Below are 19,881 nucleotides of genomic sequence, written 5' to 3'. Positions count from 1 at the left end.
TAATAACCACATGAACTAAAATGAGGTCTACTCCCCTGATGCTTAACTACATCCAAATAACATTCAAAATTGATCAAGAATGAAAAGATTAATATCCTTTTTTTTTTTTTTTTTTTTTTTTGGGATGAAAGGCATATCCCAAAAAAAGGACAAAGAATCAACATTGATAAAGAGCTAAGTTAAAATCAAAGGAGAAAGAACACTTAATTGAAATAGGCATGTAAAATTAAATTTATATTGTGTGAATATCTTGCAAGAAAATATAGTTAAACAAAGAATTCCATATAGGCCTTCAAGCCCTGTAGCAAAACCAGACATCACTTTGTCCATAGAAAAGCATAAACCTCTACACACCTCCTACAATCATTATTTCTATTTAAACCCATATGCTTTAAGTTACATCTTATGGACAATGAAGCCTTACCCGATCAAGAACCAAAAGTCCCTCAAACGTCCCCACTTCTATGAGTCAAGAATCCAAGTACCGTACTCTTCATTTGGCTTTTCAAGAAATGCTTCAACCTTAAAAAAATATTGACATGTTTGTAAGTATAAAAAGATATAAATGCAATATTTTATGCCAATAATGCATGCTCAAAAATGTCCATAAGGACATGAAAAATTCAACATATCAATAATTATTTTTCCTAGATAACCATCCTGATTTTCATCTATCTATTTGAACCAAATTGGTTTGTGCATTTGGCATAGAATGATAGATGATTAGAATTTTAAATTGAAATCTTTAAGACACGACAATTTCACTCTTACCAGTATATAATAATAGTTTAATAAAGAGAATATTAGAGCATTCTCATCTGGTCCTTTAAAACAGGATGAAATGCAAGTATGTAAGGATTTTCATTAAAAAAAGAAAAAGAAAAAAGGAGCCTTACATAACCAGTCTCGCATTCTTGTAGCAAATTTTAAACATTGTTATAGGATCATGTATTTTTAGATGATACTATATAGCCTATCATTCTTTCTTTTCCTTTTTTTATTCTCTCTCTTACTCAATATCTCTCTCAAACACGCATAATCCTTTTTTATTCTTTTTCTGTCACTCAAACACACACGACTTGTGTTAGGTGTAAAAATTTATTTAAATATGGTGTATTGTAAAATAAAGAATGTGATGTAAGGTCTGTTTTAAGAGTAGTAATGTAATATAAAACAAATGGCCTTTTGGCGAGACAACGCATTTTTTTTTTTTAATTTTTTTTTTTTTTTTTTTTGCATAAGCGGTTGGGAATGCTCTTAAGAGAGTATGAACTAAGACAATATATAGCAATTATCAATATCATGAAGACCTGACATGTGCACTGAATTTTAAAAAGTAAAAAGAAAAATGAAAAGAAAAAGAAAAGAAAAGAAAAGGAGAAAGTGCCTTGTATATGATAATTTCTATCACATATTTGAAATATTTGTACCAGATTTAGCTAGCATGGTCTCTACAGCTGAATATAATAGCTTCTATAAAAGTCTAATAAAAGCCAAGAAGTAATAGCAAGGAGAAGCCTCTTTAAAATTTAAACTAATAAAGCAACTATAACAATCAAATCATGTTCTTGTGTTTTTATTTTCGGAACATATAAGGTGGTCAATTTCATATGCAAAGCATAGTGTCCTTAACTTTAGTATGGAATAGGAAATGCAAATCATACATAATATTGTTCAAAGAGCTAAGTTGAAATAATGCCTTTGAGTGGAATCTTGTAAAATGTTTGGATTCCTCTAAGAACCTCATCGAGCTCATGCTACTTAAGACAACAGAAACTAAATTAATGAAATTAAAGATTAATTTTCCTCAAGTCTGAAAAGTAAATTATAGTCTATTAACATAAGTGGGCATCAACTTCTAGGAAAGTTGACACTCCTAAAATTGAATTTACATAAGCTGATCATTTTTTAAATTCATACCAAAACTTGTATTTGGCCAAATGCAAACCAATTTGTGTGGTATCCAACAATATTTTGACAATATTTGTATAATCCATGAAGACCAATAATTTCATAAGTATGGTGTTGTTTTAGTCTATAGTAAGACATTTATAGGCAACAACCATACATCACCCATTTCCCAACATTGTCCACTACTTGTCTAAGCTACATATAATCATAAATTAAAATTAAAATTAGAAAATAAAAGGAAAGAAAAAATGTGTTGAAAATAAATTAAAATATTAATTCAAAGATTGAAGTGGAACCTTTACCTTTCCCTATTGAGACCTATAGGAAGGTCAGTAGCAAGCGAGGCCATCAAAGGTATGCGGTTCATAGGATCAGCAACTGACTCAGGACCCTTTATTCCATGATTGATCTCTCCTTTCCTTTTTGTAGTCTACAAACCAACCAATTTACTGTTAAATCTTTTGAATTCTACTAATATCAATCCCACATACAAAATAAAAATGTTGTAGAATGGGCATCATTTAACATAACTTTCACAACTGCAGACTTTTTTTTTTCTTTTTATTTATTTATTACGTTTTCTTTTTTTGTTATTGGTCTAGTGACAAAATTCTCAAGTTAAGCAAACCATACAGATTACAAAAAGGATAGCAAAACCAAAACAATGTCAATTTGAAGCAATTTACAATGTTACCTCTAGCACAGAGCATACTTACAGTGTGTTGCTGCAATTTACAATGTGAGCACATGAAAAATAGCTCACTGCTTCTGCATTAATTGTTGTCTACAACAAAACACTCAGCTATTTTATCAAAAAAAACTTGCATGCATGTAACAAAAATGTAGTTGCGTGAGTCCAAACCAAAATAATATAGCAAAACTTAAAGAGATCAAAATAATAAAGTAAAGATTTAAGAGAGATTCTAGAGATTATATACCCATCTTTTATTGGAAGAATTAACTTACAATTCAATTTAGGATTTGAAGCATAGCTCTGAGAAGGAGATATAATAGTTGAAGCAAATTGGCATCAATGGAGGAAGAAAGGACAGAGGTATCTAATAGGATTTTGGTTATTCTCCAAAGAAGTGTTACACCGATTCATTTTCCTCGGTGTCCAGCAAGTTGTAAAGGCTGTAGATAGATGTAGATATTGATTTCAAAAGAAACACGTTAGTGTTCATTAAATATAAAGGGGGAACTGAAGAGTTAAAGAAAGAGAAAGAGATGAACTGTTTTTGCTGAAGTGATTAAGTAACTTGCATTGTTTCTATTTCTAAATGCATGTAAGAATTAACTTTTTAAGAGGAGGTGAGGTGGAAGGTCAAATGCAATAATCACCCTAATAGAGCTCTAATAGAGCGCCACATGGCAGGACCTCATGCACTCCCGCATGAGGTCTCTGCTTTTATATATATACTAGTCGCTAACCCGTGCGATGCACGAGTAACTTTTAGCTCAAAATGTTAAAATATCCAAGTTTAAATATTTATCTAATTTCGATTATTTTAATTCATCTCCAATATGAAATGGAGAGAAAGTAATTAAACATCTCATATGACAAATTGTCATAATTTTAAACATTGTTAAAAATGAGAAACATTCAAATTTTATATAATAATATATTACATAATCATAACGTGATATTACACAAATACAATTCCTTGGTAAATGTTAAGATAGATGACAACTATTTTATATTATCTTGAGTAAAATTTAAACCCACATTTGTAGTGTATCACATAAAATTGGAACTACAACCATGTAAAAAGAGAAAATTAAAATTAGATATAATAACAAAATTCTTTTACACCACAATAGAACCAAGAGAATTATTATAATGCCTAAACAAATATGAGTATGAGCCTAGGAGTTGTACTCTACATTATTGCAAGGAAAAAAAATCTAGAATAAAGAACAAATAGAGAGCATATCTAATTAGTTAAGAAATCAAACAGACAAAATTCTAGTAGTGAGGAATAATTAAAATTGTAACATAATAAATATAAAATAACACAACTTTACCATCAATATGATTTCCCTACATCTACATCACACCCAATTACTCTATATTTTATTGGCTTTCATGGAAACTAAACCAAAAAAAAAAAAAAGGCATAAATCAATTTGCTATGTTTCTTAATCTAGTGTACTCAATCAAGTATTCTTGTGCCCACAGTGAGATGCTCCTTGGACCATAATGGATGCTCTATAAATTCAGTCCATTGTTGATTTTTGGTTGCCAAATTCTCCATGCATTGCAGTAAAAAATTTTATGTCGTTTGCTTTACTCAAACATGAATTCAATTACTCCCTTGAGAAATAAAGAGTGAACCTTCTAGAGTCCAGGCCATAGTCTGCAACTCTCCCAAATCTAACAGATTGTATAACATGCCAAAAAGATAACCAACTAAAAATAGAATAATATAGAAACAACGTAACAAACATGTTTATTAGTTTAGAGAGAAAAAGCAACGTACCATTCCATTGCAATGAACACCAATAACTTCTTCAACATATTTTCACCTTTAAATTAAAAACAACAAAATTAAATGAAACCTTGATTATATAAGGTAGTCAGGTCAGGTCTAGTATTAACCCATATTTGTCAAGTGTAACATTGGAACTATTAGATGACATATTCATTTACTTTTCTTTGTGTGATGGCAAAGCATATTTTGATAGCTAATTAATAGCATTATAGTGAGATCTAAGTTACCATTTACTTATTTCTTTTCGGTAACTAAGCTCATAACCCATTCACACCAGCCTCAAAAACAATTTAGTAACACTATAACTAGCTAAAACCTCAATTTTTTTCCTATTTAAGCTAACTTAGCTAAGAGTATTCACTTCAACATTTTATAATAAATGGTTGAGGCTGATGCAGAATAGTTTTGATTGAGTGGATCCCTGATACCACCAAGCGCATAATGGAAATGCAGTAAGACTAGATACCGTTCTAGCTAACAGTAGCCTCGAAAACTCAGGGAAAGAAGTCTGGATTCATGTGAATTTTTGTGAATTTAAGAAGTTCTCAAAGAAAAATTTTACTCGTGAATTTTTTTTGGCTTTTGTTAACCAATGCTCTTGTACACTTATTAAGGAGGCTTTAAACGAATCCCACTTGTATAGTTTTTTTTTTTTTTTTTGGCTGAATGCTTGTATTAGGAAGTGCTTGAAGTGACTTGAGTACTTATAAAAAGGAAATTGATTGCAATTAAAAAATCAAACTTAATGAAAGCGCTAGGGCACTCATTAACTAGACCCATATATTCAACTTTTTTTTTTTTTTTTTTAAATTTGATAATTGATAGTTATAATGAGAGATAGAAAATTTAAACTCTAAATGTCTTTGTTAGAAACACTAAAAGAGCCAATTGAGCTACAAGACTCTTGGCTATAAGTTCTCATATTAGCCTTAAAAAATATTGGGAGTGGACTATTTTATGAGTTTAATTAATCAAAATATCAGATCTAACAAAAGCTATAATTTGGATTTGTCTACCTGCTAAAAATCCTTTAATGTGAATCATAAGTAAAATTTTGACTTTAAAAAATTCACAAACACCTAACAAATTTACATCATATAAAAATTTGTTATCTTATAACTTTGTCTACATTAAAAGATAGCTGGGTATTCACGTGAATGATTTGTCATTATTCAGATTGGTATCAAGTATTTGCGTGTATGTGTACATCAGCACATGTGTGTTGCTTTTATAAATTTTGCCACCCTTGAAATTAAATCCCAGCTCTGCCATTGATCCTATGTCAAGTTCGTACGTACACTGATATTTTGATAAGTAAGATGTTACTTTATTGCGGTGTTGGCGTTTTAATCCATTAAAAACACTTTTAGTGCCTGGAGATTTTATTATTATTATTATTATTTTATTTTATTTTATTTTTTTTTGTTGTTGAGAAAAGTGCTTAGTGAATTCTGGTTGTTCAATAATATTTTTGTAATTTTGTTACATGCAGGCTTTATAAACACTAATAGCAGATCTGCACAATGCTCCAAAAAAATTTTGACGATTTGTTTTTTTTTTTTTTTTTTGGTTAAAATATTTGATGATTTTTTTTTCTGTTAAGTAAAAAATAAAATAGTATATGAGACTTATAAGTATTAGTCTCAATCCCTTCTTAAAATGAAATGATTATTTTCTAATAAAGTGTAGTCAATACAATATATGTTAGATTTTGTAAATTAAGCTATCTATATATTTGTTATTAGAAAGTGTTTTAAATTTTGTATATTTTTTAAGAAAATATAATATATTTTACATTCAATTATAATATAATGCGAGGTATTTTGTAAATAAATTAATGTGTGGTTGGATTTTTTTCTAGTACTCCATACAAATAGTTTATCCATTATACGTCTTGAATGGCTAAAGAAGGAAGCATGTATAAGCAAATCCATCACCTAATATTTGGGGAAAAAAATACAAAACTTTAATAACATAAGAAAATATAATTTTATCAAGATACTTATCATATTACACTAAAATTTGACATAATTGTCAATTAAATAGCTCCTCTTTTAACATACACCTCTCCTCCTAAAGCATCATCAAAGAGGACAAAATGGACTAAGGTGAATTGAACAGATCGAAGTGGACTAGAGTGGACCGAAATGGACCAATGGACCAAAATAGACTAAAATAGATTGAAATAGACCAACGTGGACTGAATTGGTCAGAAGTGGACCAAATTGGATGGACTAAAGTGGACCGGATGGACTGAAGTGAATCGATATAAAACGAATGGACTGAATGGATTGAAGTGGACTGAAATGAACTGAATGGACCGAAATGCTATGTTGATGTGGTTCAACATGAGCATAACAATAATAAATACTATGCTTAAGCTTTTATGTATTATATAGATGAATTACAGATCTTGTACACATAAGTATATGTAGGCTACAAATACAAAATACAGTCACTTGCAAGAGTTCTCTCTCTCCCCAAGCAAATGGTCAAAGAAATTGTGGGGTAGCTTAAATGAAGTAAAAAAAAAAAAATACACAAATGATATTTAATGCTCATGAGATCACCTTTCTTTTGTTACTTAGAAGGGCTAGAAAAACTAATGCAGCCTACATTAATTTTATATCAAATGTCAGTTGCTGGCTTTGGCATTATAGCTCAAAATCGCTACAACTCACTTCAATTTCAATGTATGCACCATGAGATACAACCCAAGTTTCCATACGTAATTGCCTAGATTGGTTGTAAAATAACTTGAAGGAAGACTTTGGAAAGGTAAGAGGTTGTTCTGCTTCAACACTCTCTAGTCTAACCAAAAAATCCTAAAAAGTTAAATTGTGGAAGGGCATCCTAGCGATAAATTAGGGTACTTACAGCTTGTAGAAACATCAAAGCCATGCTAAAGACAAAAAACCTGTGGGCAGATCGCCAAATGCCACATTGTTGAGAAGGTAAAATGGATGATGATTTGTATAAGTGTCTAAGATGTTGGTACAAACCGCTTCTTGGTAAGAGCCTTAATCAATATTGTCAACCAGAAATGGATTTACTAACACAAAGTTAATGGAAGTTACCGATAAGAAATATCAAGACTAAGCTAAGAACATATGTAATATGGAATCTTAGTTATTAATAGATTTCAATTTCACAGAGGACTTTTTTTTTTTTTTGTATCGTTAGAGACAAATTATCAAATGCATAGAAGGCATAAACAATGCATACAATATTTAAGAGGTTCAATACATTAGTATGTTTGGATGTTTGGAGAGAAAGGAGAGTAAAGAGTAAGGGAGAAGAGAGGAGAGGAGACGGGAGAGGAATGGTTACCCTCAATTAGATATTTTAAATTTTTTTATAGGAGATATTTTAAAAATTAAGAAAAATGAGAACAGATGATCATCTAGTTGTATTAAAAATTAAGTAGGTGAGGAGAGTAAAAGAGAATGGTCATATAAATTGATATATGTTATTAATTCAACATAGGGGTAAATTGGCAATTAAAATTTTAAAATAAATGGAATCCCAACCCTCTTTTCCAAATTCTTCCTATTTAAAAAATTAAAATTAAGGTACCCTGTAAAAAAATAAAATGAAAATTGGGAGGATACACAACATAGGCATAAATACTTCCTCCCCCCACCCCAATTTAAAAAATTCCAAATAAGATTTATTAAACCCTCAATATTTCATTTTTTTTCTACTCCCCTCCATCCAAAAGTCTACGTAGACAAGTCGTGTTTGGAATGATCCACTATAATCAACAAGTTATATTGATCTTTTACTCAAGTTTTATCACACAACTTGAGCTTAGACTACAAATTAAGAGAAATACAATCTATTTTTTGTTTGTCTTTTGTGTTAATCTTGTTTTTCTATTATTATTTTGTTTAATATCCCTAACATTATCTAGATCAAATGTGCCAATTTAGGTCTTTTTGCTTGTGGGGGTTGAGTATTTGGGTGATATGATTGAGTTAACCGAAGCTTCCTATTTTCAAGAGCAAAGTACTGTCTTTGTTGTTGGGTTTTCACAAATATAGGTTATGAGTTGTGTGTTGATAATGCTATTGTTGTGAAATTTTAAAGTACTTGCAAATGTACGAACCGTATCGAAGTATAATTTGACAAGAAAGAGGTCGAACCCACAGGGACTTGAATGAGCGTAGCAAAATTAATTAAACCTTAACCAAATTAATCCTAATCTAGTTTAATAAAAATTGGTTTTTTGTAATTAAATAAACTAAACAAATAATTAAACTAAGCAAAGATATAATATAAAGCAGTAAAGAGATGCAAACAATCTAGAAAAAGGAATTAAGATTTTGAAATCCGCCTTGTAAGTCATATCAGCATATATTTATGATCATTAATTTTTCCCAACCACTGCATGATAATCTAAAAATCAATCTTACTATCATGGAAAATATTATCATTAAAACTTCTAATTAAATATCTAAAGCTTGCTTTTCTTCGCTTCCTAGGTATAAAATCAAATCATCAATTGTATCCATAGCTAAACAAATCACAACAGATATCTAATTTTAAAATCAAGAAATAATAAACCAAACATTCAATTAATTAAGACAAATCCTAAATCATGAGAAAAAAATTATTAAACTCATATCTAGAATCCCATCTTAGTCAATTGATATGAAGCAAGAACAATTTAAATCATTAAAGAATAACTATTGTGGGAAAAATCAAATCGCATAAATATTACTGATAATCCTTGTTGATGCTCATTTTGGGAAGCCCAGTAGAAGGAAGAAGCCCAACAATATGGCCAGAGAAGAGTTAGTGAGTGGATAGAAAAACTATTAAGCCCGAGTGGCAGGAATAATGGATCATAGGCCTATAAAATAAACAAACGGGCCTTGAGGAAGCAAACAGGCCTAAAGGAGCCTAGAGAGAGAAGTAGCAAACCCATAAGCGGTATGTGATGTAGAAAAGTGAGAATGGGTCACAACAAGCCCGAAGTAATGCAAGTAAAGAAAGTAAGGAGTTCATAGAAAGCCCATGAGCCCCAAGGATGAAGGATAAGGTAATTGGGCCAGAGAAGCTCAAAGGAGTTAGTAAAAGCCCATGGGAACGCATAATTAGAAAAAGGGCCAAGGATGCCCAAGGAAAAAAAAATGGGCCAATGATGCCCAAGAAGAAATAAATGGGACAAAGGAGCCCACAAGCAATGTAATAAAAAAGCCTAAAATAGAATTAGTATGAATCCAATGACCATATTGAGTCATTGAGAGAAGAATAAACAGCAGGCCCAAAGAGGCCCAGCAAGCTTGGGTCAAATAATATCACAGCAGGAATGGCAGAGTGGTATGATAGGAAATGGTAGCAAGACTACGGAAGGAGTAAAGAGTAGGCTGAAGGAAGAAAAGCCCACAATCAAGCAAAGCCCATCACTTAAAGGGAGCAGCATATAAAGAATCGAAAATCAGAAAATAGCTCACCATAAGAAGTCAAGGATGAGCGGCAGAATATGTAAATGAGCCTTCATACCACAATAAACGCATGAGCAACGGACAAGTTTTGGAAGTACACAAAAATGGGGCACATGCAAGGCTCAGACATCACCAGCCTGTATCCAGCCAATACAAGAAGTGGTGGGTCATGAGTCAAAGTAAGAGAAGGTATGGTCTGGCAGTGGGGAGAGGGGAAAACCTATTCTGGGGTTCCTGCTCAGGTTCTTTTGGGGAAATATCCTACTGAGATGACATACCACCTAAAAGAAGTAAGGATGAGTTAGAACCACTAGGTGCACGCTATGAGGGATAGCAAGAGAGAATACCCATACTATGGCAGATAAGAATGTCACAGTGAGCAAGCAAACAAAATAATCTTCTTTGTCTGGTAATGGGGAGTGGCACAGCCAGCACAGGTAAATAGTGGTGGCTGGACAGCTGACAAACTAGTGGTGGTCGACAAAAATACTCAGACTAGACAAAGGTAGTTAAAGGCTAAAATGGTAAAAGCTAGTCGCGGCAGGCAGTATATAAAGGACTCTTGCCGTGCATAGTAAAGAGGATCAGGAGAACGATAATAGTAACTACTGAGGGAGAATCACAACCTTACTAGATGGGTAAGCACTGAGAAAAGAAAAAAGGGGAGAAAAGAATTAGAAATAACAAAAACAGTGAGAAAAGAATTAGAAATAACAAAAACAGTGAGAAAAGAAAGAATCAATTAGAGAAAATGGAGAGTGTAGAATGGTAGACATGCACCAATAGGTTAATCCCTTCTCTCCCTCTAAAGGCATACTCTCTGCCAGAGGCAAAGGATTCTTTTGGGCACAAGCCATTCAGGCTCGTTTCCCTCAAAGTGATTAATTTCTACAGTAGGGTCTTCCTGAGAGATTATTCACATTGAGAAAAATAGTTCCCTCCTTAGTCTTGGTCCTGCAACATAACTTGGCATGACAGATTGATCTTTTCTTTCTTTGATAACTCATTTCTTCCCTATTTACTTCCGCCATTTTTCGTTACAAGGTGTTTCTTATCGTTGTGGTCTTCATTTTAATTGGGGATCCTTTATTTATTCTGTCTAATGGCAAAAGTTTTTTTTTTTTTTTTATTACTATTATTACATCTGCTTGCCATAACTCTTCCATAGCAACTCCACCTGCCATAGGCATGTGACCAAAGTTTTGGCAAACGGAGCATAGTTTGTGCACAAGCTAGACCAAAGTGAGTTATAGTTGGTCTGATCCTAACTCTCTTATCCAGAATATTTGGGCCCTCGGTATAGTAGGAGATAGTCCAGCCCTAAAATCACAAAAAGGCCCACCATAATCCTTAACAAAATTTCATCCTCAACCCTAATTATAAATTTAGCTACTCATAGTAATTGAAAGAAAACACAAAAATAAAATACTAAACATTAAACTAGAAAAATAATTAAAACTAACTGTCATGAAAGAGGTAACCACCCCTCTCTATATATTCAACCCTCAGCCTTAGCGCACCCTTATTTTTCTGTTTTGCTCTCTATGTATATACTTATTTACACCGCCTGATAGATACCACGCCTCGTCCTAATACAAGTGGAACTAGAGCTTTTAATGCTTGGACCACACGCTGACTTGAGGAGTTTCACAAGGTATAAACCCGAATGGCCCAGAAATACCTCTGCTATAAATTCTAACGTGCAATTCCTTTAAGTAAGAAAGAGGCCCACTTAACAACTATGCATAAGACCACAAGCCCACTTGTAGACTCCACATAATTAAACTTCTATTTCTTCATCACGTCAGCTTAGCATTATTGGAAATTACAATTCTCTACAATTTGCCTCGAATCAGTTGGCCCACCTCGTAGTTTCGGCATAGTCAATTACACTTCACTTGCTCTGCTTCTTCTTCATTTTTCTTATCTTTCAATAATTCTTGTAAGCATACAAAGCCCTTATAACCTATAAAACAAAGATATATTATAATCAGTCACAAATTACCATAATAATAAGGCCAAAGATGCAAATATGAAGGTATTTTATTGTATATATTTCATGAACATCAGCTATTAGTGAGTTTTAATTTTGATTTGGAAGTTTTTACGTTGATTTGGAAGTTTTTAACCAAACAAATCTAGGTTTTTATTTGGTTGCTCAGAAGTGATGAATTTTTTGGTTGGTTTTTTATTTGAATGAGTATTTTGTTGAATTTGTATAAAAATTGTATTGATTTAAAATTTTGGAAATCTAAATGTTCTTCCTAATGGTTGGCTTTTTATTTTATTATTTTTTTCAAATATTTTTTTAGTTTTAGAATTTTAAAAATACCAAAATGACGTTTTAGGACATTTATCGGTAACCCTTCTAATGGAAGTTTACAAAATAACTTAATTGAATAAATTAAATAAATTTAAAAGTTAGAGAACTTAATTGAATGAAATTGAAATTATAGAACTAAATTGATTTTTTGACAAAATTAGAAGATGAAATTAATAATTTAGCCTCTCTTTTTTCTTTTTCTTTTTTTTGTCAATTTTTCTGCAAAAATATTTTAGAATTGATTGTCCTTCATCAATTTTAAAAATACCAAAATAACCGATTTTTTTGTTCTATTATTATTTTTTACTATCGGTTCTTTGGATTTTATATTTGGTCTTATTAGCTTATTCCATATTAGTATTTTATTTAATTTTTTTATAGGTTAGTTAATTTCTTTGAGTCAATATAATTTTCATAATTTAATAATTGGCCTTTACCCCTGGTCAATTAGATTTAGGTTTAATCTTATTGGTCTATATCGGTGTGTTATTCTACTTCAATGGGCACAAGCTTATGATGAATAAAATTTCTATTGGAATCTTAGCTTCATGTTGTATCTAAGCGAAAGTAGGGGAGCACAATAAAAAAATTAAGTCAAAAGGTCTCTTGGGGTGCATATGGAGATGATCGTGACATTCATGAAACAATTTAGTAGAGTTCTCGCTCCTAAATTTATTCTTATCAAAACAAAAGGAAGAGGAACTAGTTCGAGGCCCCTTAGAAGCCATGATCATAAAAGAAATAAGAAACAAATGCAAAGTGGATCGACACACGTTACACAATAAAATGTCACTCACGCATTTTGTTGAAAACATGGAGTGCAATATGAAAACAACCATGGATTAAGTGAAAGATTACCCATAAATATGTCCAAAAGGAAATTTAAAACGAAAGGGGAACAACCCCATTATGTACAAACATTTGACAAAAAGAAATTAAAAAAAAAATAAATAAATAAAAACTTGAGCTCAATATCAAAACTTGTAAAAACCCCAATTCCTAAACTTAAAGATAGAGTCTACATGATTTTATGATGTAAATACAATAAAATATTATGAGATTACCTTGAATTGAAAAGTGAAAGATTTTGGAATCAAAAGTTCTAGTTTAACTGAAATTTGAGAAAGTGTGGAAGAGAAAGGGTTTAGTTTCAGATGACCAAGTGAAAGCAAATTAAGACCAAATCGTTAAAATACGTGTTTTAAACACGTCTGAGAATCTCAATTGACCAAATGTCTACCAAGACATTTTGTATGACCTCGGTTGGCCGAGTGTCTAGTGAAAATGCATGCAATGCAAAATATAAAAGGTAGAATTCTCAGCTCTTACAGAGATACTATATATAATAATTCACTCTCTACGTGTAAAAATTACTTGCACAAAGATTACAAACACAAAGAAAAACATGTCTTTGGCTCTTTCACAAAGAATTTAACATGTTTATAGATGCTTAGATCCTAGAGTTGTTGGTTTTACATCGTTTGCCATCTTTGCAAAGGAAGGCTCATGTGTTGGTCAAAGCCATAGATGTCCTCCACTCCATGAAAAGTGGGAAATTTGTGCTCTAATTTATGACATGTTGGTTTCCACTGCTTTACAAGAGGGCTTAAGATGTTGACTACATGTGCCATATTCGGCCTTTGGTATGGCCTGTGAGTAGTGCAATGTCCTGCAAGCTCAGCCACTCTATATATGCTCTCCATGGTCTCCTCATCAGGGTAAATAGTTTGATCAATGGCCATGGGAATGCGCTCCTTGTTGTTTAGAATCTTACAAAACCATGTGACCAGATGAGGGTTCTCATCTGGCAAAGTATCATCTACTGCTTTTCTACCAGTAATCAGCTGCATCAAAACCACTCCAAATGCATATACATCCGCTTTGGTGGTCACTCTTCCTGTAGCTATTGACAGGGAAAAGAACTCATCAAGATGACTTGCAATGGTTCAACTAGTGACATCTAACTAAAAAATAATTATTCATGGTGAGCATTGGTGTCAACAAACTTGGTATGACACAAGCACATGAAGATAAAAGATTATATACGTACAAAATAACAAAGTCCTAGTCTCAAATTGTTGAGTCGTTCATAGTCAACTTTGACTATACATATATATAGTTGCAGAGCCAAAATTTCAATTGGGATGTTGGGGGAAATTAAAAAACATTAATGGAATTAATCATAAAAATATTAATATGTATGAGTCATAAATATGTATAATAATGCAACTATCATACAAAATAAAATATAAACGCAAAATGTAATTTATTTTTCATTCCTAGATTAATTTACTTAGTTGTTCTATGTTTGTTCATATTTTTGAAATTTCTTCTTGATTTTTTTTTCAATAATTTGATTAGTCAAAATAAATTTGTGTTGAAAATATAACAATATGCCTAGAAAGTAGCATACTAAGTGTATTGATTGCTTCAAAAAAAAAATTATAGAATTCAATATTTCTTTCTCTGTTTATCTAATTATTTAAATTTTGACTTTATAACAAAAACCAAAGGTCAAAATTAAGACCTACAATAACTTATATAGCAAGTTGGGTAGTAAGGATGGAGAAAATAATATTTATAAACTTGTTTAGATTAGGAACATGAAATAAAGAGACTCGCATGGTGTCTAATGCATTAAAGTGAAGATCAAAGACTGTTGTAAAAGAATAAGCAGATTTAATTGATATGGAAATGACATAAAAGAGTGGACTAATGTGGACTTGCGGCCCAATCGTTCCCATAACACCCTTGATTCTATAAATGACAAAAATCAAGGAGCAATTGGAGAGCATTCTCATCAGCTCTCTCATAAAAAATAAAATTTTGACCCACCAAAAATGCAATTTGGAGAGCAATTTTGACCACGGCCACACCAACAACACCGACAGCCACCACAACCACCAAATTACAATACCACTGCCACAACTAACCCACTGTTAAGGAACATTCTCAACACAGTGAACACAAGGACTCAACACAGTGAACACAGGGATAAAGACTCAACACTTATATCCTAAGGCAAAACGCATCGTTTCACTAATTCATGCAGTGCACCGTTTTGATCTTAAGCTGAGGACTTTCATCATTCACACAGAAACGGTGTCGTGTGTCTGTGTGATCAAATGGCAGTTACAATTGGAGGGAAAGTCAGTTAGAAGAATCAGTTAGAAGCAGTTAGACCGTTCCAGAATTCATGGAAATAGTTCCAGCATTCACGGATCTTAAACTATTCAGTTTATGTGTATTATTGTACTCTATAAATAGAAGAACACTAACAGTGATAATGTATTGAAGATTGTAAAATCATTTTGGTTAATACACTCATCTTCAACCTCTCAACTCTCTCTTTCTCTTTCACTTTCTGTTTCTCTGTTTCTCTTCTTTCTTCATTCTAAAATTCTTCACCCACAACCCACCACATTCACAAACCTCAAAACCCATCCCAAATCAAACAAACCCCCCCCCCTCCAATCCCTCTAGATAAGCCTGAACCTCACAACCTACCGGCAACAACAAAAAAAGCCACCACCAAAATCAACCAATAGTCACAACAATAAAACCCATGGCTAAAAAAAAAAAAAAAAAACCACCATCAGAAAACAAAAGATAAGAAATGTCTCACACTGTGAGAGATCGGCGGCATGGGGGTGGATGGCACGGCAATCTCGGTGGCATGGCGTGACGCAGTGGATGGCACGAAGCTCGGCGGCGCGGCGTGGTGGTCACTGTAGTGAGATCGGCGTGGCTGTGAAAGAGCAACAGAGAGGGCTAGACAGAGATGAGAGTTTGGGTCAGAGTTAGAGAGATCAAAGGTTGAGAGGGAGTGCCGAAGAGAGATGGGGAATTTGGAAAATCAACAAAGAAAATTGATCAGCGGTTTTGTTTTTGAGTGATCTTTAGAGAGTTTTTGTGTTTTGTTTTTAAGGGAGACCTTGAGTTTGCATTTGCGTTTGAGAATGACTGAGGAAAGAGAGATACGACAGAGATGAGAGTTGAGAAAGAGAACCAGATGGAGACAGAGAACCAGGCAGAGAGTGATGTGTTGGGAGGAGAGAGAAAAAGTATATAAAATAATAGTAAAAATTTTGGCACATATGTCCGTACCCGTAGCTGTGTGTTAAAAATTTTGAGATTTAAGATATTTGATGATTAAGTGATTTTTGTGCTTGATATGTCAAATATGTCAAATATTTGACATTTGGCATATTTGAGAGCTGATGAGATGCTCCGTCAATCACAAGCATGAGAGATTATTTACAATATTATTTTTATACACAAATAAAAAAGTTGACTGACTTTAGTATCAGAAAAGCTTCGACTGACATCATATTGATACTACCTCAGTGATGTGATTTGCTTTAATTGCGCAGATATTTTGGGAGATTGTCCAAGTTTTGAATGGCCATTTAGTCACTATACTCTATCAATATCAACTAAGACACAAGAACATAAAATCTTAGGCTTTAGTTACCTCCATATTCTGGCGCAAGATAACCAAATGTCCCAGCTAATCGCGTTGATACAGAGTTCTTCCCATCAGGCGCAATTTTAACTAAACCAAAATCTGCAACCTTGGCCCTCATACCATTTCCAAGAAGTATGTTGGAAGGTTTTAAATCTCTATGAATGAAAATTTGTGGAGCCAAACTATGCAAGTATTCCATTCCGCGTGCCACATCCATTGCTATTTGAATCCTCTGCTTCCAAGTAAGAGAGCACCCATTCTCACCCAAATCAAACAAATGTTGTGTTAACGACCCCTGTGGCATATACTCATATACCAAAAGTCTCTCGTTCTCATTGATACAACATCCTAAAAGAGAAACCAAATGTCTATGCCTCACTTTATTAAGGACTGAAATCTCCGCCTGAAATTCATTGATTCCTTTGCTACCCATTGCAGCAGATTCCATCCTTTTCACAGCAACCTTGGTCCCATCATGGTATTCTCCTTTGTAGACAACTCCAAAACCTCCCCTACCCAAAATGTTATCTTCATTGAAATTGTTGGTCGCCTGTTTTAGAACTTCAATCGAAATTTCAATATTCCGTACACTTCTACTTTCAGGATTCTCCACTACTTCAATCTTCGATGAAATTGTTGGTTGCCTGTGCCTTCTACTAAAATAACATTTAATCGAGACCAATAACATGACCACAAGAAATATGATCACAGCAATAACTATACTAGCAATCATCCCAGGCGAGATGGAAGTACCACTCGACCCCATTACAGTCGTATTGCCACTAGGCGATGTGCCACTCGAACCTGACACATTACTCCCTCCACTTCCAGAGCTCGGAGTATTCTTCCCAATCAAAGGATTACCGGTCGTAGTTAGCTTCACGGAATCTCCAAATTTCGGTATCAACCCAGTAAGGTTATTGTTCGAAACGTCGAGAACCTGAAGGCTTGTCATGTTGGTGAGAGCATCCGGAATGGAACCCGTCAAATTGTTATCATTCAGATACAAATTCCTCAACGATGGGAGTTTTGCAAAGACAGGCGAGATCGTCCCAACGAATTGCTGCTTAGCGAAATTGATAGTGATAATATTCCCCTGTGAATCGCAGTTAATGAAAGTCCAGCCAGTACAAGCATTGTTACCTGTCCAAGAATTGGCTAGCTTGGATTGTGAAAAACCAGGCCAGTGCTTGTAAACTTGAGGAGATTGAGAACGAAGCAAGTGAAGTTCCAGACATAAAAGGCACAAGTGAAGAGTAAATAGAACGGTGCCGTTTTACCTTTAATGTTAATGTCTTAAGTCTGCACGTATGCACGTGTGAGAAGCAGTTGAAGTTTAAGCCCAAATCTGTAACTAACTTTCCCTCCATTTACTGTGTATATATAGTGTAACCGTCCCTTATTGGTAATGTTGAAGATCATATCAGTAAAACAGATTTTATAATTCAAGAATTCAGTTTTTCTTTTCTTTCTTTTCTCTCTGGTCTTTACTTTTCTTCAGCTATTCTCTGTAATCTTTCATGGTATCAGAGCTTCGATCTTTATCCATGGCTTCCACATCTTCAACCTCTGATTCAACTCCTGCTTATACAACTTTACCTGTCAATACCTCATTGCTTCTACTATCAAACATGTCTTCGATGATGACTGTCAAGCTCGATTACAACAATTACACTGTTTGGAAGCATCAAATCGAGGTAATTCTCGAAACTTACTCTATGATAGATATACTTGATGAATCAATCAATGTTCCAGAACGTTTTCTGAAGGATTCTTCTGGTAATCTCACTACTGAGATTAGTCCTAATTTCATTTCTTGGAAGAATCGTGAACAAGCAATGTTCACTTTCATTAATTCTACTTTGTCACCTGCAATTCTTGCTCTCACTGTTGGGCAAAGATCTGCCAAAGGAGTATGGAAGGTGTTAGAGAAACGATTTGCATCTGTGTCAAGATCTCATGTTATGAGTCTTCGCAATGAACTGAATGCAATCAAGAAAGGAAATGATTCAATTGATGGATATTTCCAAAGGATCAAACAGGTTCGTGATAGGTTGACTGCTGTTTCTGTAATCTTGGATGATGAAGAGCTTCTTCACATAGCTCTTGATGGTTTATCTTCAGAATATGATTCCTTCAGTTCTGCAATAAGAACTCGAAGTGATGTACTATCTGTTGAAGAATTAAATACTTTACTCAATGCTGAGGAGAGAGTAATTAAGAAGAGATCAAATGGTCTGGTTCCTCCTTCAATGGCTATGAATGCCAACTTTCAGTATCAACACCAAGGTTTCTCTAATCCGAGAGGCAGAGGGAGTAGATACTCAAATCAGAGAGGAAGAGGTGGCAGAGGTAATCACAATAGTCTTAACAACAATTATGGAGGTTTTGGGAATTTTGGTCACCACAGTGGATTCAACAACAATGCCAATGGAGGCTTTGGTAATTCAAGTTATCATCCTACCTCAGGGCAACAATCTAAAGCACAAAATACCTCTGGTCAACCTCAGTCAAGCAGACCATTTTGCCAAATCTGTGGAAAGGGTGGTCACACAGCCCTTGATTGTTACCACAGAATGGATTTTGCATATCAGGGTAAGCATGCTCCAGCTAAGTTGGCTTCAATGGTGGCTAATTCATCTCAGGTCCAGAATTGCAATGGCTGGCTTACTGATACAGGCTACTCAGACCATGTCACTCCTGATCTGTCACAGCTGAGTCTTCATCAACAACCTGTTGCAGGAACTGAAACAGTTACAGTAGGCAATGGTCAGGAGCTTCCAGTCACTCATGTTGGTCATGGTGAGCTTAAAACATCTTTTCACAACTTTAGGCTTAATAATATACTTAGAGTTCCTGCCCTTGCTTCTAATCTTTTGTCTGTCCATAAGTTGTGTCTCCAAAATAATGCATGTTGTTATTTTGATGCTCACAAGTTCTTAATTCAGGATTTACCTTCGGGGAAGATCCTCTACAAAGGATTGAGTAAAGATGGAGTATATCCTATTCCATCTCCTTCCACACTATCATCTTCTTCAGCTTTTAGTTCCAACTCCATCAAGCCTTCAAATTCCATCAAGTCTGATGTCATTCTGCTGTGGCATTCCAGACTTGGACATCCTAGTTCTAGGTTGCTATATTCTGCTTTAAAGAATTTCTGTCATTCAATCACTTTATCTCAGGTTGTAAACGTTTGTTCTTCCTGTGAATTTTGTATAAGTGCCAAGATGCACAGAT

General features: G+C 33.7%; 1 protein-coding gene and 2 long non-coding RNA genes across 4 annotated transcripts; all 3 read right to left on the bottom strand.

The window, feature by feature from the left end:
• Window positions 1-238: 238 nt before the first annotated feature.
• Window positions 239-2,755, bottom strand: LOC136063483 (uncharacterized). Its single transcript, XR_010625130.1, has 3 exons — window positions 2,628-2,755; window positions 2,214-2,341; window positions 239-522 (listed from the first exon to the last, which is right to left on the bottom strand). It is a non-coding gene; the product is annotated as an uncharacterized LOC136063483 (long non-coding RNA).
• Window positions 2,756-3,822: 1,067 nt separating this feature from the next.
• Window positions 3,823-4,613, bottom strand: LOC136063486 (uncharacterized). The gene is made up of 2 exons (XR_010625133.1): window positions 4,392-4,613; window positions 3,823-4,285 (listed from the first exon to the last, which is right to left on the bottom strand). It is a non-coding gene; the product is annotated as an uncharacterized LOC136063486 (long non-coding RNA).
• Window positions 4,614-13,491: 8,878 nt separating this feature from the next.
• Window positions 13,492-17,704, bottom strand: LOC112030174 (receptor-like kinase TMK4). 2 transcript variants are annotated; one of them, XM_065763936.1, is made up of 2 exons: window positions 16,651-17,704; window positions 13,492-14,079 (listed from the first exon to the last, which is right to left on the bottom strand). In XM_065763936.1, the coding sequence occupies exons 1-2, from the start codon at window positions 17,597-17,599 to the stop codon at window positions 13,649-13,651; spliced, it is 1,380 nt and encodes a 459-aa protein (XP_065620008.1). In that variant the 5' UTR covers window positions 17,600-17,704; the 3' UTR covers window positions 13,492-13,648. The 2 variants fall into 2 exon arrangements, 1 of the variants encoding a protein (XP_065620008.1); XR_010625132.1 differs by lacking the exon at window positions 16,651-17,704 and adding an exon at window positions 15,802-16,469 and having other exon boundaries at window positions 13,989-14,079.
• Between the last annotated feature and the right edge of the window lie 2,177 nt (window positions 17,705-19,881).

This window comes from Quercus suber, unplaced genomic scaffold (assembly GCF_002906115.3).
Source record: "Quercus suber isolate HL8 unplaced genomic scaffold, Cork oak 2.0 scaffold_533, whole genome shotgun sequence".
NCBI lineage: Eukaryota > Viridiplantae > Streptophyta > Magnoliopsida > Fagales > Fagaceae > Quercus > Quercus suber.
This window is presented reverse-complemented; position numbering and strand designations above follow the sequence as displayed.